Raw genomic sequence first — 25207 nt, 5'->3', positions numbered from 1 at the left:
GGATTTCTTTTGGAAAATGCCAAACCCGAGGTTTGCTGATGGTGAGGTGGTGATGGGCCGTTGGCCAGGAAGTGTCCTGTACTATGAAGTGCAAGTGACTAGTTACGATGATGTTTCTCATCTTTATACTGTTAAGTACAAAGATGGCACCGAACTTCAGTTGAAGGAAAGTGATATAAGGGTGAGTACACGTTAGTATTTCTAATGGAAGATTATATTGATTTTGTGATGCAGATAAACATACAATCTGTATCTGGATAGTGGCTTTGCAAGTTTTCATTAACTGTGTCTCCAAGGAATTGGTGCTACATAATAGTTTTTTCCTATGTGATGTCTCGGGTGGAAGTTCAGAATGCTGACCCTATCTTTAAAGAAGTGTGATTGTTTTGTTTATGTTGGAAAAAAAATGTGATACATTTTGGGGAAAAAACAAGTCTGATCATTCAGGAACTCTATGGCACGGTTGTTCATGAAAAATTGTTTTTGGTTTGCTTCTAAAGCTAGTAATCAGAGGGTTGTTACCAATTTGACTTTTTTCCACTTCTAATAAGAAAATTTGAAAATGAGTGCAAGCATGTGGCTAAGGATCACTGTAAATATAAATAGCACATACCTAAAACATCTGTGATTAGCTTGTACTGTTCAGGTCCCCAAAGGTTTCATAAGGTGTTTTGCTCTGTGGCAATCAGGGACTTGTGAAAAAGTTATGTCATATGTATATGAGCACATCCTTTCCTCTTTACTCATCTTCATTATTTAATTTTTTGTTACTAATAAAGGCCTTTAAAACTGTATACAAGTTTCTTTTCAGTTTAAAATGTGATTATTTTGTATAATTAATGCATGAGACAAAAAGCTATTTGAATGTTTGCTGTAGTGGATTGTTAAGGCGTGTTCCAAAACCTGTGCAAGTTCAAAGCCAACTTGTGTGTCTTCACATGATCTGTCGTTATGCTTTTGGTGGCAGTGTACGTGCCCTCTAACTGGCCTTTTCTTTTGGGACAAGATGGTTCTGCCTTGAGTTAGACAACCATTTTCGCTGCTTTAAAGACTTTCTAACTGGTTTACTTAGTGCTTGCAGGTTAGCAAACTCAAGCTCAGAAAATACCTTTCTTTGTCGTAAAGCATTTATGCTATATAAAAGTCGTGTTGTGGAAATTTTATGTGGGGAAAATTAGCAGTGTAAACTTCACAAAGTAAAATGGAATACTTTTGGGGAAAACTGTTTATGAAATTGGTTACCACAATTAATTTAATGATTTAGCTGATTTGAGGGGTTTTTTAGTATTGATTTGAGCTGTGTTGCCTTGAACAGATCATTGCATCTTGATGTGCCAAAATGTATTAATAAAGCTAATTGAAAAGGCAGGTGTCTCTTAAGGCTTAAGGGAAGGCTTTCAATTCATTTACTTATGCAAAGGATTAAGAGGGTAGTAGGCTTAAGAGCTTGGTGCTGACATTGATAGCTGATGCCTATATCCTGATTCCTGTAGCTTTGAAAAGGATGCTCAGCAGTTGGACTTGGGACAGGATTGTTTGGGTATTACCAGCTAAATGACTATGCTGTAGTTTCTCCTTCTTACAGCCTTTGTACAGCATCAGTAAAGGAAATAAGAGACCATTCCGTAGAACTATGTGCCAGAGTCCTCATCACAAAACCCCCAAGTTTCTAAAATTGTTCTTTGGAACATCTAAGATAAGGCTTTGCTTTCTTTCCCTCTTACTTTTAGTCACAATCATCGTTCAAGCACAGGAAAAGCCAGTCCTCTTCAAGTTCTCCCTCCAGAAGAAGTACGAGCAGATCTCGATCTAGATCTCCTGGTCGGCCAGGAAGAGGCAGACGTCGCTCTTCTTCCCAAAGAAGAGAACATAAGGATGACAAAAAGAAGACTGTTCAGGAAACCAACTTAGCTCTACTGGTATTAGTTTGTTTGTTTGTTTTATGTGTAGCGGTCTGCTGGATTTTTTTTAAAAACAAATTTTTGCTATTTGCAAAAGATTTGTTTTATGCATACTGGGTTTCATTATTGTAAAAGCCAGCTGTAGCTTATGTTCCCAGAACAACATAATTAGTTGCAAAAGTGTATCTGAGAACTGCCTTTTTTCTTTGAAACTAGGCTTTCTAGCTTGCAGAGTTGTGAGGAAATTCTTTAAATGTAAACTTACGTCGTTAAGTTCAATTTGGATTTGGCAGTACTGTGAAGTCCTCAGAATTCACCAAATTCTTTAATGTTTTAATACTGAAGTCATTGTTAGCCATAAGCTTCCACTCATGAAATGGGGCAAAAGAAGTCTGCCTGCTTTTAAGATGTGTTGATCAATACATAGCAGGTAGGTATTACTTGAAATAAAATTAGTTCTGCTTTCATATACAGTTCATTGAATTAGTAATGGGAAAATGTGAAGTTTCTATGGGAGGATTGCTGCAAAATTCAAGTGTTGAGAATATATATATATGTCTATATCTATATCCTTGCTGATTGATAATATTGCAGAACTGTTTTCTTTATAAAAACTACACTGTAGGCATTTTTTAAGTTTATCAGATACCTGGTTTTTAGGTGAAATTTATATCATGTTTGTTCTTGGCCTTTTTGTGAATGTTATATTGAGTATTAAAAATGGTTCTGGGTGTTCTTTAAGCAAAGAATAGCAGAGGTGATGTTTCTCTTAAGAGACAAACTTAATTTCTTCTGCCTCTTGTGCCCTTGAGACAGCTTCAAGTGATACTTGTCAGAGACACTATCCCTTGAATTGGAAATGCCTTCTGCTGATCTACTAAAAATAGATAGGATTTAATTAGGTTTCAACTAAACTAAACCAAACCAATCAAAACTAAATAGGTTTGGTTTAGTAAATTGTTACTACTAAAAGCATTCTTTGGCACCAAAATTGCTGTGTTTTTTGTTTTGTAGTGAACTACTTTGAGCTGTGTGACCCAGTGCATAGCCTGTGGACCATATGCTCATTTCAAGTAGTTTGTAGCCAGCAGCTACACTTCACTTTAGACAAGAAGGTTAAAATACCTTTGGTGTTTTTCTCCTGGCTTCTAATTGAGGAGTAGGATTGATCTATTGGTTGTTGTATGACTGGAATGACTTGGTCCTTTTCTACAAAGCTGAGATTGAAATAAATGTCTTCCCAGAGTTTGTAAGCTAGACTCATTAAAAGAATTTTAATATGACCGTTTATGTCTTAGATATTTGATGGAAAATCAAACTTCCAGTCCTGCAGAGCAGTCTCATAGATCAGACACTGAAATTTCCTCTCTTTTCCTAATAGAATTACTAAATGTATTTGTACTTGGTAGTTCCTTATGATGAATTAAAAATAACTCGGAAGCTGTATTCTCTCTTAATTTCACTGTTTGTAGAGGAATGAGGCTGGGTTAATTAATACTGATAACACACAGGCTGGCTTCAGGGGTGGCGGGTTGGCTGATGTAGATAAGGTGCACCCACTTGTTTGTTTGAACCCACTTGTTTTCCTGTGGAGAAAACTGGAGCAGTTGCAGTTGACAAAAAACTAGATAGTTCATTATTTCATATTCATCAGTTAATTATTCATTATATACTTAGACTTAATGTAGCTGTTATTTTCAGAAGGCTAAAACCTGTGTTTTTTCCTTTAACCAGAAACTGAGTGAGAATAACACCAGAAGATACAATGGTGAACCTGACAGTACAGAAAGAAATGATACGTCCTGCATAAGCTTGGAGGTATGAACATTGTATTTACTCTTAGTCTGCCTTAGATTTCTCAGAAATCCCTAGAAAAGGGCGAAAAAATAAACGAGGAGAAATAGAATGCAATGTAAAACTCAGGTCGAGTAAGTTTACTGTTCAGCTAAGTTCAGGGGGGAGGGAAAAGAAGTTGTCAGAAGGGGAGAGTACTAGAGCTGTGTAATATTCATTTTTCTTGTTTGTTTATTCCATCAAACCCTCACTGGTTACATGTGTTCATTCCCATGCTTTTACAGTGTGAATGTTTGGCCATAGAAGGTGATTATTTTTTATTTTATTTTAAAGGTGTTTTTTTACTGAGCCAAATTAGTTCTTTACCCCTGATTGTTAACTTAATGCACAGAGTTGTGGCAGAAAGGAAGGGAGGAGGGTGGGAATGGATTACCTGTACTGGAACCGCTGCTGATTTGTTCTCACGGCCTAAGTGGTCACAATGAAACTGGTTTTAGCAGTCTCTTCATATACATGCCTAAACTTAAGCACTGTATAAAAGTAGAACACATTGTATATTGGTGGTTTATAGTGAACAGTGTCCTCCTAAATGTAAAATACTGGAGTAAAATAAGGTAAAATCACTGGGATTTTTTTTTTTTTTTTTTAGTAAATTCTTTGTATTCATTAACAGCAAAAGTTGAAACCAGACCTGGAAATAGAGCGTGTGCTTGAACAGTACAGCTTGCATCCAAGAAAAGAAGAAAAGAAAAGAGAAGAGTTATATTCCGAGATAATAAAAACAGCTGAGAAAGCAGCATCTAAAACAAAGGAACTAGAGTTTGGAGGAAGAATTGGTATGTGTGCAAATTGTCTTAATAGTTGAAAATCTGTACTTTTGTTTTTTTTTTTACTTATTGACCATAGTGTCACGTCAAGAACTGTTTTTCCAGTTTTTGGATCCTGGTTGCAGAATCCAGAACTGTATGACTGCAGTCTGTGCTGGTATTGGTGGCAGTCAAAGAACTGCTAATTACACTTGGTTCTCTTATGAAATACAGTGAAGCCTTCCCTGGCACAGTAAGAGTTAAATATTCCCAAATTAAATTTAAATAAGTAACTAGCAAAGTTTTTATGTGTTCAAAATCTAGGAGCTTTGAACTCAACAGTAAGTATCCTTTATACAGTTGTTTTGAACGGTTTGAAAGGGATGCGGTGGGTGTGATCCTTCAGTTTGGTTATATGAGCTCGTATGGGAGTGAGAAGTATGTCCTTGTGTCCCATTATGTGACTGGGGGATTGCTGCTGTCTTGCTTCAGGAATAGATAATGACAGTCTCTTCTTTGTTACTTAAGTTAATATTGAGTTTCGTTAGTGGGATTGAAACTTTTTTGGTTTTTCCGTTTATCTTCTGATACGGCATGATGTCTGTTTACAGGGACCTTCATGCTGATATTTTTTCTGCCTGCTGCTGTATTCTACTTGCTGTTGATGTGCAAACAAGATGACCCCAGTCTTATGAACTTCCCTCCTCCTCTCCCAGCACTTGAAAGTCTTTGGGAGGCTAGGGTGTTTGGTGTTTTTCTTCTGTGGTTTTTCCTTCAAGTTCTGTTTTCCTTACTGCCAATTGGCAAGGTAAGCTGCTAGTAGCAATTGGGTCTTCACATTAATTTGTGTGATGGGATGGAAGGCAGGGTGTGTTCTTAATGCACTGAGTTTGAAAGCAAATGCATTTGTTTTCCATTCTAAGCTGTAACAATGTTACTGCAGATTTTTGTATTTTATTCTCCTCTAGGTGGTGGAAGGCTTGACACTTTCAAACGGAAGGAAACTGCAGTACCGGATAAATGGTAAGCAGGTTGCAGTTGCTTGTTCTTAAGTTTGGTAGTGCTTTCTGGTTTGCTGTGCTCAGTACTGTAAGGTACAAATGACGGAAGATACACTTTATGGTCAAACTAAGTATCTGTTGTAAATATTTCATAAAATAGGATGAGCCTTTACTTGGAAGAAGGAGGTTGGTAATGATCAGGAACTAACTGCCCCAAGAGCAAGATATTACAATGTACAGGGCACCTGGTCTGCATCCAGTTGTGGCTGGTGACTCCTGTCAATTGCATAATTGCTAAATGGACAGTTGCCTGTCAGAAGTGTTAGTTACACTCGTGTAACGGGGCCTGTTTTTCTGGAGGTGTTCAGGAGTGATCTGAAGAGATCCTATGTGTGTAGATCATCTTGGATGCTAATTTACAGACTAATAAGAAGCATGGTTGTAATTGATGTAAGGTGTTCTTATTCTTGCCTGGCAAGGAACAGTCCTGAGTCCTTACTCAGATCTGATTTCCTATGAATAAGGCAAGTTTCTCTATGGTTTAACATACTTCATCAGTTCTGCTTTTCCAGGCTTAAATAGAAAAGTGTGGTTTGGTGCCTCGAGGTGTTTCAGGCTACCTATTTGATTAAATCAGTTAGTCAGTTTAAGGACACTTCTGGTGGTAGTGGAATCCAATTGTTACATTAAGAAGTTAAGTGGGGTTTTGTCATATGCTGGTAAGATGCACCATTTTTGAAGTCGGAAGCAGAGTGAATTACGTCCGGGGGAAGTGAGTCATATTGAGCCTGCCTTGTGACTTCTTTGGTTTTGGACTTTTGTCTTCAGTAGGGGCATAGTCCTGCAGTTTTCTGTAGTCTGATAAAGGGAAGAAACAAGCTACATAATCTTGATGGTTTAAAAAGGGAAGAAAAAAAAGCCGTCGTCTTGTACCTTCAAAGACTAATTCTCAAAGCAACTTTTAAAACCTTCGTGAGGAAAAGAAAAAGGCCAGTGACAGGACAAGAGGGCAGTGGGCACACACTGAAATTCAGGAGCTTGAACACCAAGAAATGCTTTTATTTTTTTTTATTGTGAGGGTGACGGAGCACTAGCCCAGGTTGTCCAGAGCAGCAGTGGAGTCTCCATCCTTGGAGATACTCAAAAGCCATGTGAACGTGGTCCTGGGCAACCAGCTCTGGTGGTCCTGCTTGGCCAAGGGGGGGGTCCATGAGCTCCAGAAGTCCCTTCTAACCTCAACTGTTGTGACCCTGTGAAAGGGTCCATAGAAGGTACTTAGGAGAGAGCTGTGTAGAACTGCCAGCTTGCTTGCATTTGGACATCTTTCCATTCTGCATGATTTTATATTCTCAAAGTAGAAAAGTTTTGTGTTCCAGTTTTGACTTGATAGTTATTTTAATCCTTGAATTACGGCAGTCTGTATCGAGGTGTGTATGCAGATAACTTGAAGAAGAAAATACGGTTATTTGAGCTGTCCTACAGATAGGATTTTGTGACCTGCTGTCATTATTCAGTAGTCGTGTCGGTGTCTGTTTTTCCACTGACATCTGAAAGTGGATCCTACGTTAGTAAAAAATGTAGGAGTGCTTGGTGTTCCTGCCTGTTGTCCTTTTGATGAGGAGCCCAGGAAATTTCAGGGCATAGATAGAACGGCTTGGGTATATTGCTGTGCTCTAGAAGTTTGAACCTCAAGAGCATTGGGGTGTGTAAGGCATTGTTGGAATGTAGACAGATCTTGGAAGACGTAAAAATGCAGAAAGGCTGGACTGAGTAGGTTCTGCTAGGATTTTTCTTTCTTTCTAATATGTTTTTCTTCTACATTCTTCAGGGTTTTATGCTTTTATTCTGACCGCTGCAGCTATTGGAACTCTGTTATACTTTCAATTTGAGCTTCATTATTTGTATGATCACTTCATGCAGTTTGCAGTGGCAGCTGCAGCTTTTTCTCTGGTGTTGAGCATTTACCTGTATATTCGGTCCCTGAAAGCACCCGAGGAAGAACTAGCACCCGGTGGAAATTCTGGTGAGTTATAAATGCTTTGAATAATTTCTTTCCAATTGTTTGCTACAGCAATTTGTAGGAATTAAAGGGTAGATTTAGGGCTGGTTATTCTAGTAGAGCGACTTTTTCTTTCTGCTAATGCAAAATTCATGTTGCAAGTGAAATGGCAATTTTTTTTGTTCACACTTAGATACTGTAAAACACTTAAAATTTTATTTGGATTATCTCGAATAGTTTATACAAAAATATCTTGGCTGGTCTAGTCCCCTAGCGATGAGAGGACAGTTCCTTTTCATTTTCAGCATTTGTCTGGGAGGCTTGGCTAGTTTGCCTCATAGTGCCCCTCTGGTGGGTCTTTTCCTGAAACGGCTGGGAATGGAAGGAAAAACTGAAAACTCTAGACGTTTTACTGTGGGAAGTCAGGCACAGAACTTGAAATTACGATGTATTTCTAAATTTTTATTTTGCTGTGTGCTTTTAAATCTGCTTGGATGAATTGAGTTTTCAAAAGAAATTTTGATACAGTCATGAGACTGCCCAAGCCAGTATCAATTATATGCATATGTTGGACAAAGGATAGACTGAGAAGTCGATTAGCATTACATATTAAACAAACTGCTTTTAAAGATGATCATAGGGTGACTGAGAAAGGGAGTTTATGGACAGAACACTGAATGTATTAAAACAAAGTGTTCAAATATCCTCTGTTCCTTTGTCAGTGCAGCGTGTATGTTTGTGAAGGGAAATAATAAATGATCATAAATTGTTCTTCTCTTTGAAAAATGCAGCTCTGGTCTTTTTAAGTGGCATAGTAACATTCTCTAACTGTTCTGCGAAGTGCTTGTTATGTGCTAGCTCAGTGCAGGGTATCTTGAAGTCAAACTAATGTTTTATTCTTCTTGTCCATGTCTCTTAATGGACAGAGAATTGTCACAGCTAAAGGAATTCTTGCCTCCAGAGAAGAACAATGAAGTAGGAGGAAAAGTAGAATTAATTAATACCATGACCATGTTCATGGAAATTGTGAGGTTCAGGATAAGTCTGAAAATAAAGAACAAGTGTCAAGGAGAAATAAGCCTACAGTAACATATAAAGTGTTTAGACCTCCAGATAAAATAAAATATTTGGGCTTATTAAAGTATAAGCCAGGAGGGGTTTGTTTTGTATTTTGCATATGCTCTCACATTTTTCTTGCCACTCTAAAGGCTTTTATTTATAATGAGAGAATTTTGGTAGACAGTAGGAACTTCTTTATGGGGGGGAGTGTAGTGGCAGATAAAAGGACGAATATTGCTAACAGACTGTGTCTTATCTGCAGGGCATTTCATTTATGATTTTTTTACTGGCCATGAATTAAACCCTCGTATTGGCAGTTTTGACCTCAAATACTTCTGTGAGTTGCGTCCAGGATTAATTGGCTGGGTAAGTCAGTAATTGTAGTTATTTTATTTGCTTAAATATTACACAAATGGATTTTAAAAAAACCCCCACATATAGAGTGAGTTGGTATTGAGGATACGCTATATATTTGTAAACAGGAAAAAAGCACTTACAGTTTCATGTTGCCAGATTTTTAATGGCCTTTTTTATTCACTTTTGGAAAATTCCTACATTCTAGCTTCTTTGCTCTGTGAGAAATGAAAAACCTTAAAGTATTCATGTGTTGAGGTTACACAGCTCCAGAAGTGTAGTTGGTTGCAAACTGTGGCTTGTGAAATAGGTTATTATTTCCTTAAACTTTGGTCAAAAATATCTGTATTAAATGTCCTATAGCGTAATAGAAAATACCACTTTTCTTTTACAAGGAAAATTTCTAGTAAAATCTTTTCTAAACTAGGTTGTTATAAATTTGGCAATGCTCTTGGCTGAGATGAAGATACACAATCAAAGTATGCCATCTCTGTCCATGATACTTGTGAACAGCTTTCAGCTTCTGTATGTGGTGGATGCTCTTTGGAACGAGGTAAGTGACAATTATATTGAATCGTTAACATTTCTAATTACAATGTTAAATGAGTGAAGCTTTCTAAACTCCTTCCTCTTTGTTTCTAGGAAGCCATTTTGACTACAATGGATATTACCCACGATGGGTTTGGATTCATGCTAGCGTTTGGAGATTTGGTGTGGGTTCCGTTCGTCTACAGTCTGCAGGCCTTCTATTTAGTTGGTCATCCTACTGCAATTTCTTGGCCTGTTGCTGCTGCAATTACTGTTCTGAACGGTAAGTTACAGTAGATGTTATTGTTACTGGTAGTAACGATGTAGGCCTGATTTTGGCTCTTGAGTTGTGAGGTGAAGCTTTAGCTAAGGTACGGTGATTATACTTTCTGTCTTACCGCAGCTGATGGATGCACGTGTCTGGCTACTGTTTGACGCAAAGACAAAAATCAATTCTCATTTTATTAAATGAAGGGTAAATGAGACTGGGCACCTAATTGTTCAGTCAAGAGGCACCTTTAGATGGAAGCTGTCTGGAGTTGCAAAAGTGACTTAAAACATTTTGAATGTAGCAGACACCTTTTAAAAGTCAGACTGGGGGCAACTCTTAAGTGACTGGGAAGTCAACAGCTTGTTGGCTATGCTTTATTTAACCTAGGGAAAACCAGGTTTTGTTGTTTAACAATCTGTATCTCCTTCCCAGATACCCGTATTTACAAACTCATGTCAACAGAAAACATCTCATTTTTTCTAGCTGAATGCTTAGCCGAGCGCTTAGAGAAAGGATCTTGCATTTTTAGGTGCACTAAATTTGCACCAATATGGCCTTGTAGTTTGTCACTTTTATCTTAGTAAACCTAGAAGACCTGACAAAGAATTTAAACACTTGGAAAGACTATGAAGGTGTATAACTTAGTATGTGTACAATCCTGAGAAATGCAGCATCTTTTTTTAATTTGCAGCTAATATTTTTTTCTTCTTTTTATTAAACAACTTTATTTGAAGTATGTTGTGATTACGTTTTTCAATACAGCCTCAGAAAAAAACAAATTCAAGCTGCCTTGTGAAAATGATGGGTGAAATGAATTTCAAACCCTGATAATAATTCATCATCTGGTTCTTTTAATACTGTGAACTTGTCAAGAGCTGGTCAGTGTATGGAGTAGGCACTGCAGCAAGTAACTAGGCTGCTAATAGAGCTATAACCTTACAAACCGCAGCGCGTCATCGTATGTGAATTTAAAACTCAATTTTACATTAATAAACTGTAAGTCAGATATAAATGTCAAAATAGATGTGAAAATAAGGTTTCTTCAAAGTCTTTAAAAGTTAGTAATGTGTAAGGGCATATGGAATGCAGATTTCCAATAGCATTTCTGTCTTGTTAGAGCGCTGAGAAGGGGAGAATATCTGTTACGCCTCTAAGGAAAAGACTCTGATGTAGTAAGGGAGAGCGTGTGAGTGCTTTTGTTGAAGGAAAGAAAATGGGAGCATACTGAAAATGCAAAATAAAAAACATTTGTATTTTCAGGTATTGGGTATTACATATTCCGTAGTGCAAATTCTCAGAAAAATAACTTCCGAAGGAATCCATCAGATCCCAAATTGGCCTGTAAGTTGCATTTTTTTCATTTGTTCACTTGCTATACGATGTCTCTTTATACTATTTAAATACACATTTCGACTGTTGTATTGACTACAATACTCTATTCACAGATCTGAAATTTATACCCACTGCAACTGGAAAAGGGCTTCTTGTCACAGGCTGGTGGGGTTTTGTTCGTCACCCTAATTATCTCGGTGACATCATCATGGCTCTAGCATGGTCCCTGCCCTGTGGTAAGTTCCTGAACTAAAGTGGATTTTATCAAAAATGCCTCTATGCTTTGACATCTGACTGGGTTTGAAATGTAAAGCGATAATTATTTGAGATACTAAAATCTGTAACTAATTGGCAAATTTCCGTGGTGTAAGCTTTTTTCGATACCTGTTTTCTCTTACATCTTGTCCTTTATATCTTACTTAAGATTTGACATATTGTACTATAGATTTGGTTCTTCTTTCTGACACTATCATTCAATAACGATGGGGCTTGCTTGCTAAAAAATTGTTCCTTACCTTTTTGAGGTTAGTGGCTGTGCTGTAGCCTTTTCAAAGGGAGCTCCCAAAAAGTGGGAGTTTGCTTGGAGTCAAGGGCTACTGCGTATAGAGATGCAATTTAAGCAAAATACATTTAAACACCTCCCCCAGCCAACTCGTCAGACACAAATGAGTGGAATTCTCTGTCAAAGTTTTTGTTAATGAATACTTCTTAGTTTTCATGAAGTTTACACTTGGAGGAAATTAGGGAGCCTTTTTGTCCAGTGGGGTTTTGTAGTCCTGATTCTTTGCAAGAGCTTAGGAGGAGCAGTGAGAGTTTCAGAAAAGACATCTCCTCACCCTCTTATTCAAGTCTGAAAATGGTTTTGGGTTCCCCCCTGGCCTGAAGGAGTCTCTCCTGTAAGAGCACGTAGGGGAGCGTGACACGTGTCCTGAGGCACGTGCTCTGCACCCCATGGCACAGCCTGGCTTTTGCAGGTTGTGGGACACAGGGAGTTTGGATCAAGCGGGACTTTGTCATCAAGTGCTTAGAGCATCAGTTGAGAGGAGCTGGAGTTTAGGTGTTCCTCCAGGGTTGATTTTAGTTTGGATGTTAATTGAAAGTAGACAATACTAGATTAGCATATACAGTTGTAGACCGAATCCCAGGAAAGTCGTGAAAATGAAGGACTCCAAATCTTCTTCAAATCCTCTGTCAGTGTCGTTGTGGCAGAAGGGGCAGTGTTGCTGTACGTGTGTGGGGTGAGGATGGGGTATGGGGATCGCAGAATCGTAGAGTAGTTGAGGTTGGAAGGGACTTCTGAAGGCCATTTAGTGCAGCTCCCCTGCCACGGGCAGGGACATCCTCAACCAGATCAGGTCACTTGGAGCCCCATCCAGCCTGACCCTGAATATTTCCAGGGAAGGGGCATCTGCCACCTCTCTCGGCAACCTGTGCCAGTGTCTCGCCACCTGCATGATAAAACATTTCATCCTTATATCTAGTCTGAACCTGCCCTCTAGGTTTAAAACCATCATCCCCTGTCCTCTCGCTACAGGCCCTATAACAAATTCTGTCCCTTTTATAAGCCCCCTTTAGGTCCTGGAAGGCCACTATAAGGTCTCCCTGGATGGAGCCTTCTCTTCTCCAGGCTGAACAACCCCAACCCTCAGCCTGTCCTCACAGGAGAGGTGCTCCAGCCCTCTGTGGCCCTGGACTGGCTCCAGCAGGTCCACGTCCTCCTTGTGTTGGGGGCCCCAGAGCTGAACACAGCACTGCAGGGGGGGTCTCATCAGAGCAGAGCAGAAGGGGACAGTCGCCTCCCTGCTCTTGCTGCAGCCCAGGACATGGCTGGCTTTCTGCGCTGTGAGCGCACGTTGCTGGGTCGTGTCCAGTTTTTCATCTGCAAGCCAAGCGGTGTGCTCTGAGCAAGGCTGGAGTTGCCATCTACAGCCAAAATAGAGAAAACCTTGTGGGGCTTGTGTGGGGCAGCCAGGTGCTGCAGAGGTTTAACTACTTCTCTGGGTTTGATAGCTGAAGAACTTAAAATATGTGCCAGCTTTGCATTGAGAGTGAAGCTGGTAGATTTGAGACTCTGAATTTTAAGGATTGCTTTTTTGTTTTTGTGGGTCTTTTCCTATCCGCATGTAAACACCACAAAATTGTCGCAGTATCCTGTTGAGTATCTGATGGTTTACAATGAAAGTAGAAGATGCTGCACTCTGTAACGAGTATATGTCACTAGCTTAGTACATGCTAATAGCTACCATTTCTGGATTTTTGTGCTGTATCTAAAGACTTTCACACTTTATTCTACAGGTTTTACTCACATCTTACCATATTTCTACGTGATATATTTCATCTGCTTGCTTGTTCATAGAGAAGCTCGTGATGAACATCATTGTAAGCAAAAATATGGCTTGGCATGGGAAAGGTATTGTCAGCGTGTACCGTACCGCATATTTCCGTACATTTACTAGAGCATTCCAGATGCCTGATGTGCAAATTACTTCTAAAGTTAGTTTCTTTGCAAATAAAAATATACCTCTTACATTTGCACTTGGTCTATTTGTTATTTAGGCTTTTTTTTTTTTAAAAAAAAAGTGACCAAACAGTGGAATGCATAAACAGGCATCTTAAGTACATGAATTACGTGAACTGACTGTCTGTGACTTCAGTGTTTAAAAAATTGTGAATTTTAAAATGTCTTGGAGCCCTTACTTTTCAACTTAATTTTTATCTAGAATCCTGAGTTTACATTTTTTTTTTAAATTGCATTTAATTAAGCACTGTGATGTAAAGTTTATTTTCTTAATACAATAAATACAGAAGTTCCATCCAGGTCATTTTTTGGTGTTACTTGTACCATCTAACTTCAGCTGTCTGCCTTAGTTGCCTGAACTGGAGGAGCAGCAGGGTTTTTGGAAGCAGAGGGTCTGACCCCCATGAGGGGCCCGTGCCACCGGCAGCGCAGCCCCAGGCCCAGAGCTGGCACAGCTCAGCTGGTGGCTGCCTTGGGGCTTGTCCTTGACAGGATTTTTTGGGCGGGGAGGCTCGTGTGGCCTCTCCTGCCCTGTTGCCTGCAGGCATGGGATTGGGAGGAGAATCAAAGCGACATGACTGTCCCCTCTGCTCCCATCCCAGCGTTCTGGCAGCAGCTTCAGCAGGGACCAGGGGGGACGCGGAGCTGCGCCTGGCAGCGCCCCTGACCCTGGAGAGAAGCCGTGCTTCTGGCTCAGGCTCCTGAAGGTAGATGATACAAACACTTGTTTCAGCTGTGAAAGGGAGCAGTGAACCCTAGTCCTGCACCTAGCATTGAATGCGCGGTAGCGAAAGGTGCAGAGTACGCGTATTTGACAGGAAAGAAAAAAATGACCACAGTTGGCTTATTCTGATCTTTTGTAAATGATGTCTTAATGTACCATAGCGTTTACCGAATGTGTATAATAAAGCCGCCACGTTTTTGCTGTACAGTGTTTAGATTTGAAAATGCGATAGCTTTTTTTTAGAAACTAAATCCATTTCCAGTAATTTTTTAAAAAAAGTTCACTGAATAAAAATTTTTGTAAATTAATGTATTAATTCTTGAAACAATTGAAGTGTTCATTTAAATATTTGTATTGACAGATATGCTACGAAAATGTAGGAAATGCTCCTCAATCCAAAGTTGTTGTTTTTTAATTTGGCATTGCTACCTCATGTAGGTTTTGCCTTTTGTACTTTTGCAGATAGAGAAAATAGCTATTTTTTTGCTACTGCTATTTAAAACAACATTTTTTTACATAAGCCTGTGGCTAAACGCGACCACTTTCTAATATATTTTTGTATATATTTGACTTTTAACTAATGTATGTGTTCTAGTCACTAGTTGTGTTCTTCATCTGACTGGCTGTAAATTAGAAGTTCTTGCAGTATTTACTTCGTAAGTAGAATAATTTTACTGAAATGATCTTGCATTAATTAACGAGCTTTTATTCTGTTGTCACAACTGAGAGCTTTTCACATATTTCATAGATAAGGTATATAGCACAAATTGTCCAGAAAAACTTACTAATCTTAAATATAGTGCTGGTACCTCCACACTTGCTAGTAGGAAGGTTCCAGATAAATCTGAATGTTGCTATTATTCATGAATTACTTACCATTCTTTTAAAATGTTGATGTAATTGAAATCCAGCATGTGATTTTTTTAATGAAAGAACCCTCTATTTTCTACACGGGCATTTTTTTTAAAGATAGTTGTACATTGGAAGTGTATATAATGTAGCTTGGTTGTGACAGTCTTCTCCAAAAATAGCTCTGTTGGTGTTGGAAATGTTTTAAGACAAGTACTTTGATTCCTGGGAGAAAACAGCAGTGCCTGTAACCACGCTGAAGAGCATTTACTCCTGTGAAGGAGCAGATTAAACTGGGATACCTTTTTCAATGGTTGCTCGGTGGATTAATGGGAAATAGAGCAGTGGCTGAGCTGCACCAGTGCACAGCCGCCGTTTACAAATGTACTGGGAGGGCAGAACTCCTCAGCGTGGCAACTAGGAGGTGCTGCTGCCACCCCAGTGTCATCTGCTGCCACCCCAGTGTCATCTGCCTGCGCGCAAGGCTGTTACAGTGTAATTCAGAGCCCTTGTCTTTCAGAAACAGGCATGGACTGATGATAAATTCAGTTTATTTACGTGCTGATCTTCTGTGAATTCGATTTTGAAGTAATTGTTTTTAATACAAACAAGTGTATAAAATAAAGCTTTTGCTTAAAAATTAGTAGTGCTTTTTTTTTTTCTTTCCAAACCATGGTGGCGTCTGGAAACAAAATGACACCGATGTATCTTCTGAAGTGTAAAGGTGTAAGTTTGCTCAGTTCCTTTTGTATCTCTGGTTGGGGGTTGAGTGTTACAGGCTCATGTGTGGTCCTTCTCTTAGCCTGCCTGGGAATTTTAAGGAAAGGAGGTCTCACCGTGTACAAGATGTCTGTCTCTGCCTTCTGCTTCTGTTTATGCAAAAGTTCACGGCTCCACTGGCAGCCGGAGAGCAGGTTTGTTCTTTGAATCAGCGCTGTCCGTGGCAGCTACTTTGTTTGTCTGCCTGGACTGAAGAAAAAGTGCTAAGAAGCAGCAGCTGGCATGGCAGGGGAAGGAAAGCAGGCTCCGGAGCTGCGGAGGAGCAGAATACCCATCGTTACATGTGTCTGAGAGCTGTCGGGCACGGAGCTGGCACAGCAGGGCCCCTGCTCCCCTGGCAGACTGGCCGCTGTCACGGGGGGGACCACTGCGCCTGGAGGTGACGGTACCCTGGGTCTTCAGGGAGTCTGGGGAAGCAGGCAAGGTGAGTGCATTACCTCTTTTTTTGCTCTTCGTTCCATTAATCAAAAAGTAAATTTAACTGTAAAAAGACAGAGCTAACGCTTGGTTTGCCTGTACTAGGGTGTATTTCTGCCCGCAGCTTCTATGAGACGTCAAAACCAAGCAACGCCGCCACGTAACGGTGGGGTACAGCCTAAGGGGTGCTGCTCAGGAAATACATTTTGTGCTCGTTTGACCTAATGTGATGAAGACTCTAGTGGGAATAGGGTAGACGGCTGAAGCAACAGCAAGGACAGTTTTGCCTGCTGGAAGTTACCACTGGTAATAACAGTGATTGCTTAAATTCTATTTACAATAGCTCATTACAGCCTTACCAGCAGCACGGTTCTTGCAGTGAAAGCTGCTCGGGGAGTGGGTGTAAAACCTCTGCAGCGTGCGGATGGAGAATGTCTTGTACCGTCTCTATAACCAAAAACTCCAACACTCACGTCTGGTGGGGAAGTTCCCTGCAATTAGCAGGCAATACTGTGAGAGTGCTGTTAGGTTTTTAGTATTTTAGAAAAGCTAAGCAGTGGGGTGGGTTTTCTTGGGGGGGAGGGGGGAGGGCAAGATACATTTTAAAACATTAGTCCTACCTTTTTTGTATGTAAAAATGTAAGCAATACCAGTTACGGAGTACCATGAGAAACGTATTTCATGCCCCATCCACAGGAGTGGGGAAAGCTTTTGAAGAGAAGACTGAAGGTGCCCAGTTGGCACCGTGTGTGCACAGTTGTCGTATCATGTCAACGTACTATCAGTCTTCCTCCTCATAGGACTGGCCAGGGCCGCTGCAGCCAAACGTTTCAAGGGATTTTCCTTTTGTACCTTGAGCTAATTAGTTCTGCCATCTGAGCAGGGACAGGAAATGCCGCAACGCATTTGCAGTCACAGGCAGGCGGACGACAGCAAAACCTTTTTAAGTCTTCCACCGTGCTGCAGATCAGGTTACGCACGCCTGGTGGAGCAGGGGATTTACTAGTTGCTTGTTACTTCACAGCATCGGCTCCGCATGCTCACGCCAATATGAATAGCGCGCCTTACCGTTGGAAGATGACATTTTTTGAGCGCACCCTTCTGCTTCTCTGCTTGCTCTCTGCATAAAGGGTTGCAGAGGGCAGCGGTTCAGAGGGGCCATGGATTCTTCAGGTCCCTCCTCGGCCGAAGAAAGGGAAGGTGAACATGCAGCGGTAGCGCCATCAAGAACAGCTATCAGAGCAGTAGCCCATCCTGGGGACCTGTGTGAATTGTGAATGGGGAATTCTGAGCCAGTAATATCACCCTTGTAAAATAACTCTTATGGAAGATGGAGATGCCAAAAGAGTTTCAGTCACTCCACGCAACAGCCATGAGAAACGTCTTTGCAATGTTCAGGAGAAATATTTAACAGAGATCCCAAGGGTGAGAAACACAACTGATCATATATCCATCGGTAGAACCCTGCTCTGACATTTGAACTGGGATACATGTATACACACACACACACACGCTGCTTGTACCTAATGCTCATGTGCCCAGCCTGGCTCGAGATCCCGGAACTGGAGCTGTGCACACACAAGCTTCCCAGGACTCGCTTTTACAGTGCTTGTATTCCCTGTTGGAACTATATTGCTAGGTTTAGTCAGCCCGACTAAAGGATCTTCTTGCTCCTGTATTTCAAACTGTGAAGGCTTTTAAATGTTAATCACCTGACCAGAAAGAGAATCCATCTAAAGCTTACAATCAGACGAAGTAAATTCCTGTGAAAAGCACTGTAATACCCTGTAGATGCTTAGGAATATAAATGGAAATTAATGAGCAGAGAAAGGTGAAAAAAAGGAAAAAAACTTGAATTCAAAGCCACATTAAAATTCAAACCATTTGCTATTGGCAACACAGCTTTAAAAAAACCACCCCATACTGTAACTGTTAATAGAAAAACCTTACTACTGGTGACAGAAATAATGCTCGTGTGAAGTTGTTCAAACAGAATAATGATGTACAGAAACAAAGCAGAACTACTTCATGCTCGTTTCTACTTGTGATTTCACAACCTCGTCAAGACTCCTCTGAAAGCAAACTGCTACTGCAGACAAAAGATAGACGTTGGAATCGTATGGCAATTTCTGTACGTGTTTGTATCTGCTTATCACAGCCTTCAGGGAATGGAACTTTGCCAGACTAAAAATCCTCTATTCCCACCAAAATAAATGGGAGTTGAAAGTCTTAGCAGCGAGGAAGACTGGGTCTGTGAAAGTGCAAATCTGAAAGCGATGAAGGACATTGTACCTGAGCATACTCTGCAACAGTCCTTGTTTCTCCAGGTGTGGTTTCTTCATCTTACTTAACAAGCGGTCAAATCTTGTTTGCAATTAGTGTGTCTCTCAGCAGCTTCTCCAACGTCTCCTGCTTCAGAGAAAAACTCTTTTTGGCAGGAAAACACTTCCTTGACAGAATTTCAAGAAAACACGACAGTTACTCAGTGACTGACATCTCCGGAATGAGCCAACAAGGAATGTTGGTGGGTTTCGCTGTGACTGGATCTCTGCGTGGCACACATGTAGCTGCACACACATGTAAGGAGAGAGTTCTCGGATCAAAAATACAGAGGTTTGTATATGCTTGTGGTTCTTTAGCCATGAAGCGACGGGGAAAAGTATTTTCATTTTTAGGAGCAAGCCACAGATTTATATATAGGAATTAGATTTTGAGGTGAAATATTACAAGATGATGCTGAAGATACGGAAAGATACTGAATGAAAGCAACAATATATTTTGACCTATCATTGATTTTTGTTCTATTTGAAGACCAAGGATAAGTAACTCATCCTCCATTTCTGCCACCAAGTGTTGCTTCTGTGTTTGGTTAGACCATTATGGAAACAATCCCTAAAAAGAAAATTAATTGCAATGTGCATTTCACAGCTGGATTCTTTTAAGTTTGCTGTTGGAAAGGAATAGTCCGGATTCATCTCACTGCTTTGACCGGCTTTAAGGCTGGATAACACCTGTTGGCAGGCTGAAAGCTGAGGCTCTGTGACAGTGGAAAATTGGCAGAAGCTCCCCTCCGTCAGCTCGCAGGACGTCAGTCACCAGCACACGTGCAGCATGGCCTGCAGAGGTAACCGAGGGCGTTCATCTACTGCAGTTAAGGCAGAGCTATAAATAATGGTGTGTGTCCCTGCCCTTGTTAAATTATAGGGAGACAGAATTTACACAGGCTTAGCTACTTCTCTCTAACAAATGCACTTAGGCTGTTTTTAATATCATTCCCAAATAACCCTGAATAAAGAGCTGAAGCAATGGTTAAATAAAAGATGAGGCTTTGGGTGCTTTAAGAAACAAGCAGACATGGAACTTGTGACCACGGAGGTATTTATATTCCGTAGTTACCTGCAGTAAACAGATGCTCCTCCCTGCCACACGGTGTTGGTATACGTGTGCAGGCAGGTTTCACGAGCAGAGATTAGGCTTCTACACAGACCAGGCTTGCCTCCTGCCGTGCCACGGGGGCTCCACGCAAAGCGCCTGACAGGTAAATGACACTGGTTTGTCACCTGTTACACAGAGTTTTGATTTCTGCAGGCTGTAGTCCTCTTGACAAGGTACTGAGGATCTTCTGGGAGCGAATTAGTCCCACCTTGAGGTGCTGGTCAAGTGCTTCTTCATTATTCTCAACAAGCTTCTGCGGGTTTCAGCAAATGCACTTACATTTTGGACTAGAGTACAATTTCAGAAAGAAAAAAATTAAACCCGTGTAGTTAAGGCTTTAATTAGATATACTTTAGATTTAAATTTAAGTGATACTGTTGCATGCACTGAAACATGCTATATTAACGTTTTCATTAGCCACTTTTATTATAAAGGAATGCCACACCATTACTGACAAGAGGGTTAAGCAATACAGATGGCTGAATTCTGCCTCCGGTTACTAAGTGATAGAAGTGAAGCCAAATTACACTAGTGCACTTTAAGGAAAAAAACCCTGAATTACTGAATTTAATAATACAGCTTTGGGTAAGACACGCATTGATGTTGCAGAACAAAAGTCTTTTCATCATGAGTTTTGGAAAACATAAAATTTCACTTTATGCCAAGTGTATGTTGGTTAAGTTGTCCTTTGATTAAAATATACTTATCGCACAAAGCTGCTCTTTAAGTAAAAAATATTTTTCGATTAGAAGCAAGAATATCTTTATCCTGACTTTTTTTTTTTTTTTAAATGACTGACTTTTTTGTATTAAAATCTTGTATCCTGTGGGCTGATAAATTTCCCTGGTTATACTGAGATCACATTACTACAGCCACATTGATTTCCATGGAATCATTTCTGATTTGTACTCATGTAATAAGGCCAGGAAGAATAAAATTTTCCATTTAAACCATTTCTTAATTCAGTTGTATATTTTAATGTGCTTCTAGATCTGAGTTCTATACTAACCATAAATGAGAAAAATATAACTGTAAAGAAGGAAAGAAAGAAAATACAAGTTTTATTTATACCACCTCATTTTGATTAAAAATTAGTCATAGCTAAGGCAGGATTTTGCAACATGCAGGAGCTTTTCCAGGCCAGTTCTCATAGCAGTTACATACAAAAGCATTGGGTTCAACACAGCTTTTTAGTTGCCTTTGACAGTATGTTAAATTTACCACTTTTTATTAGTGTTTATTAGCATTTTACAAAATTAGGTGATCATTTTTAAATCCTGCACTCTCACTATGCAAACCCATGGTTCGAAACATTAACTAAAGGAAAAGCTAGGCATGCTGAGGAATGACATGCTTAGCTAAACGCTAAGGAAGGTTTCCTCTTACAGCATTATTTAAACCTGCAGCCCCTACATCGGCATCATTCTTAACTGTTTTTCCCTATTTGTAAGACTATTAGGAATTCACCTCAGCTATAGTGGAAATCTGTCAACAGACCACCACTCTGTTCTTCTCATAAAGAAAAAGCCCCAACACCTCTACATGAAATGCATCCATACTGTATAAATACCAAGTGGCCCATGCTGAGGTACTTTTCTGGGTACAGCAGTATTAAACTTCCACTTTAAAAACCAGAGAAAACTGACTCCAGACACTAATTTTCTTTTGAAAAATTACTAAATGCGTAAACAGAAGTTTCAACACTAAATAAGTAATGTTTAACATACAATCTTCAGAAAAATGAAAATAATAGTTTACCTGCTATTGATCAGCTTTTTCTGCAACTGCTGTAAGATTCACAGCAGCACCATCCAGCCCCTCCTTCTCAACCACATCAAGCACTTCTCCAAAATTCAGACTGCAGCTTACATCTAGAAAACATTCTTGGTGAAGGACATCAGTTGATCATCATCCCACCCCTGAGAGCATCAGGGCAGAGAAACCTCTGAAACAATTTGGCATATTTAAAGAGAACAGTGTTTTGATGAGGGAAGGTCTTGTCCTGCTACTATGCAAAAAGGAGAGAAGCCAAGGCTATAATCTCCAGGTTTGGTTCTCCTAAAACATTTTTAGTGCTTAGAAAAAGCAAGAGCGTGTCAGGAGGTACCCTGCTTGAAATGTGAGACTTACGGAATGAAAACATTCCTAATCAATTTGTAACATTACTTAGCACTAAAATAACTTCCTTTAGAATACAGATTTCAGCTTATTAGGATGAAGAAGCTAAAGACTTTTACATTAGCTCAATTATTTTAAGATGCACTTACTGCAGACTGCAGAGAGGAAGACAGCTTGAAGTAACCTTTATCAGAGCACATGAGGATTATAAATGAAAAACTGTTCATAGGGATCACACATTTGTCCTTTTGGGATAATTCAGAAGAGACTCTTTTTCTTGCCAGCACCTGTAGTGACCTGGCTGTTGAAAACCCCTTGCTGCCTCTCTAAACATGTTTGGCAGCTTCCACGGACACGGTGGGAGTCTGGGATACAGTAAGAAAACTTCATTCATTCTTTGAGAAAGCAACCACATGATAGTTGTGGTAACTAACTCAGAAAAAAGAGATGAAATTGGTGAATTTATGTAGAAAAGCTGGAAGGGACAGGCCATTCTTGTTTGCTAAGTTAATCAAAAGAAACCTAGGTTTTTATTTCTTCTCCCTTTAAACCTCTTGGTTTCTTTTTAAAATAGTGACTTGTAAAAAACAAGTCATGGCACAAATCCTGCACTTTTTTTCTGTTCCAGGTACTGAAGAGCCTGAGTTTCCCTTGCTTTTGCCTGTCACAGCCTCACTGATGCCACCAGCGCTGTGTAGACTCTACACAGATTACAGGAGATGTTCAGCTGTGCAGAAAGAGAGGCACATGGACTAACAATAGTGCAGGTTTAGAAAATTTTTAAACAACACAATTCAACTTTTAATAAGCTTCATGGTGTTAAAGTGGGTTAATTAGTAGGATTTGTGTGTTATTTTTTAATTATCCAGATTCTGAGTAGTGTCATAGCCAGTGCTGGGCTTGACAGGTCTTCTGTGATCACAAGTCTCAAAAGCCCAACCACAGATTTTAGGACAATTGGAGCATAAACCATGCAACAGCTGCATCTGCTTGAAGTGGCCATAGCAGGATCTACAGCTAGAGTGGCAACGTAAGTATTTTAGCCACATTTCTGGCTTCTGGATCTGAGGCATGCAGACAAGTAACCTGCAAAGAAAAGCCGTCAGTCCTCAGTCAGCTTCAGGGGAGTCAACTATAGCCCAGTTCAGATGCCTTTCGCTAGATCAAGAAATTACCTGAGCCTTAGTCGAACCTAGTGATGAACCCACAGCTCCTCACGGTCCAAACCAATAAGCCACCACAAAAGAGCCTCAGAAGTTCATTGCAACCACCCTGACACTAAGGAAAACGATCTGAGGTGCCTTCCCCAAGTCCCTAAAGCACAGTCCACGCTGCAGGGCTGGTCATTTCTCCTTTAAGTAAATGGGACCCTTAAATTACGAAAATCATGCAATGAATGTTTATTCAGGGTACCAATTAATTTTCTTAACATTTTTGATCCTTTAGACTGAACAGCTGTAACTGTTCCATAGATCCAAAAGTGCTAATCCAGAGATCAAAAGTGCCAAAGCTGCAACTTCTTTCTGTTCCTTTTAATCACGCAGTGAGGAAACAGAAAGTCTTCAGCAGTGCCAGAAGAAGTAAAGTTTTGTACCAATGTCATTATCATTAATTTTTTCTAATTAATTCTGATCACTAATTATTATTAAGCACAAAATTATTATTAAACCTGTAATCTTTAGATCTGTTTGTCCTGATCTCCATTCAAAAGAAAAATTCCACCAAAGACCCATTTAGCCCCATAACCAGCGAGGGAGAGCAGGTGTTACGGCTGGAATGGTATGTCCCCAGGGGTATCTGTTTGTCTCCAAAAAACTCACGGTCCAAAGGCTTCTGAAATGGAAGACATTTTCTTCGTATTTAATAGCACTCAGTAATTTTTTCTTTAATGCGTTTTCCCAATCACTGTGTGAATCCGTATGAACTCCCAGTCATTGTACTTTAGCGAAGTTTGAAGACACACTGGAGAGAGAGCGATACTCTTGAAGTGAGCATCATGCCAAGACTTCTGAATCATCAAAAATGAGATATTATCCTGTTAAAGCATAAAAAAGATCATACAGTGCCTTTATTTTATATAGTGAGAACAGCTGTGCTCCCGTTTAAGTGACAGCACTTGGGCAGCGTTGCCCACTCATTGCAGGTGCCCAGCAGAGGGCTCTGATATATCAAAATTTATTCAAAGGCAGCTTTGAGCAAATCTAGAAATCGCAGCTGGAGCAGCTCTGAAACCCATGCGGCAGAGCTAGCGCGAGGTGCATAGCTCCTTCTGGACAAGTTTTTACTTGAATCTTTTTTGGCTGCTTTCTTAAGTTTTGTGTAATGTGACAAGCGACACCAACCCGTGGGGTTTTTAAATCCAGGGCATGTCCGTGGAGGTCTGGGGTTCATCTGGGTTCATACCTGGGTTCATGTCCACAGACTTACTTTGGAAGTCCATCAGTGCTCCTGTCTGTGGGTTGAAAAGCAGGCTCTGTGTGTGTGCGCGCGCACACTTTTCTTAAGCACAGGATTTGCTCAAGCAGTATTCAATGTCTGTGGTCCCAGTTTCACACATTCTGTGGCTTCCTTGAGGGCATTCCTGAAACCTGAAAGGTTTCTGGGTCATTTTGCTAATCTCAAGTTAAGGAAGTAGAAAGAACAACATAAACCTCTCCTCAGGTTTAGCTCTTAGCATATAAGAGCAAACTATAATCCTTTGTGTGTGCATACATAATTATTAATATTACCTAAATAAATATTGAAAAGTCTTAAAAAAATCTTTTTTAAAAACTTAAAATCAATTTCACAGATGAATATTCTTGTTAAAAGCCTGGAAAAATGATCTTTAAATAATTAGCTCCTTTGACAAAAGTTCCAACTGATGTCTTTTCATTTTTGCACATGAAAAAAATGTGAATCATATTATTTTTTAGAATTACCACGTAATTAGTGATGTTATAGTTCCATTATATTCCATTTTTGCCAGTACAGTTCTTAACTCCATCAAAATAAAGGTTAGATACAACTGACCCCACTAACAGACAATCACATAAACCACATGCTACTATAAGGATTGAGCATTATAACCATCATGTGAGAACAGGTATATTAAAAATATTTCTGTTCGCTTCCACACGCTGGACTTGACTAGGGAGCGAAAGCTCCAGCTCAGAAATTGCCCCAGGTCCTATCATGCCTGCCTACGGACAGGACATGAGGAGTGCTGCTTGACTAGGACTCGGAGGCAGAACGCTTACAACAATAGGAAAGGTTATTCCCACTCACCTCGTGTGCTCAGCGGACTCTCCGTGGGGCAGCAGCTTATTTCCGGAGCCTTCC

General features: G+C 40.0%; 1 protein-coding gene and 1 long non-coding RNA gene across 3 annotated transcripts; one reads left to right on the top strand and one right to left on the bottom strand.

The window, feature by feature from the left end:
• On the top strand, positions 1 to 13572 carry LBR (lamin B receptor). The gene is made up of 13 exons (XM_005241843.4): positions 1 to 181; positions 1731 to 1919; positions 3636 to 3719; positions 4369 to 4531; positions 5113 to 5309; positions 5470 to 5524; positions 7331 to 7525; positions 8823 to 8926; positions 9342 to 9467; positions 9557 to 9725; positions 10974 to 11054; positions 11159 to 11281; positions 13341 to 13572. The coding sequence occupies exons 1-13, from the start codon at positions 17 to 19 to the stop codon at positions 13499 to 13501; spliced, it is 1812 nt and encodes a 603-aa protein (XP_005241900.1). The 5' UTR covers positions 1 to 16; the 3' UTR covers positions 13502 to 13572.
• Positions 13573 to 15893: 2321 nt separating this feature from the next.
• Positions 15894 to 23966, bottom strand: LOC114013404 (uncharacterized). Of its 2 annotated transcripts, XR_008749145.1 has the most exons (5): positions 21527 to 23966; positions 19730 to 20055; positions 18626 to 18745; positions 16954 to 17595; positions 15894 to 16824 (listed from the first exon to the last, which is right to left on the bottom strand). It is a non-coding gene; the product is annotated as an uncharacterized LOC114013404 (long non-coding RNA). The 2 variants fall into 2 exon arrangements; XR_008749144.1 differs by having other exon boundaries at positions 15894 to 17595.
• Positions 23967 to 25207: the final 1241 nt, after the last annotated feature.

Source organism: Falco peregrinus, chromosome 11, assembly GCF_023634155.1.
Source record: "Falco peregrinus isolate bFalPer1 chromosome 11, bFalPer1.pri, whole genome shotgun sequence".
NCBI classification, from domain to species: domain Eukaryota; kingdom Metazoa; phylum Chordata; class Aves; order Falconiformes; family Falconidae; genus Falco; species Falco peregrinus.
This window is presented reverse-complemented; position numbering and strand designations above follow the sequence as displayed.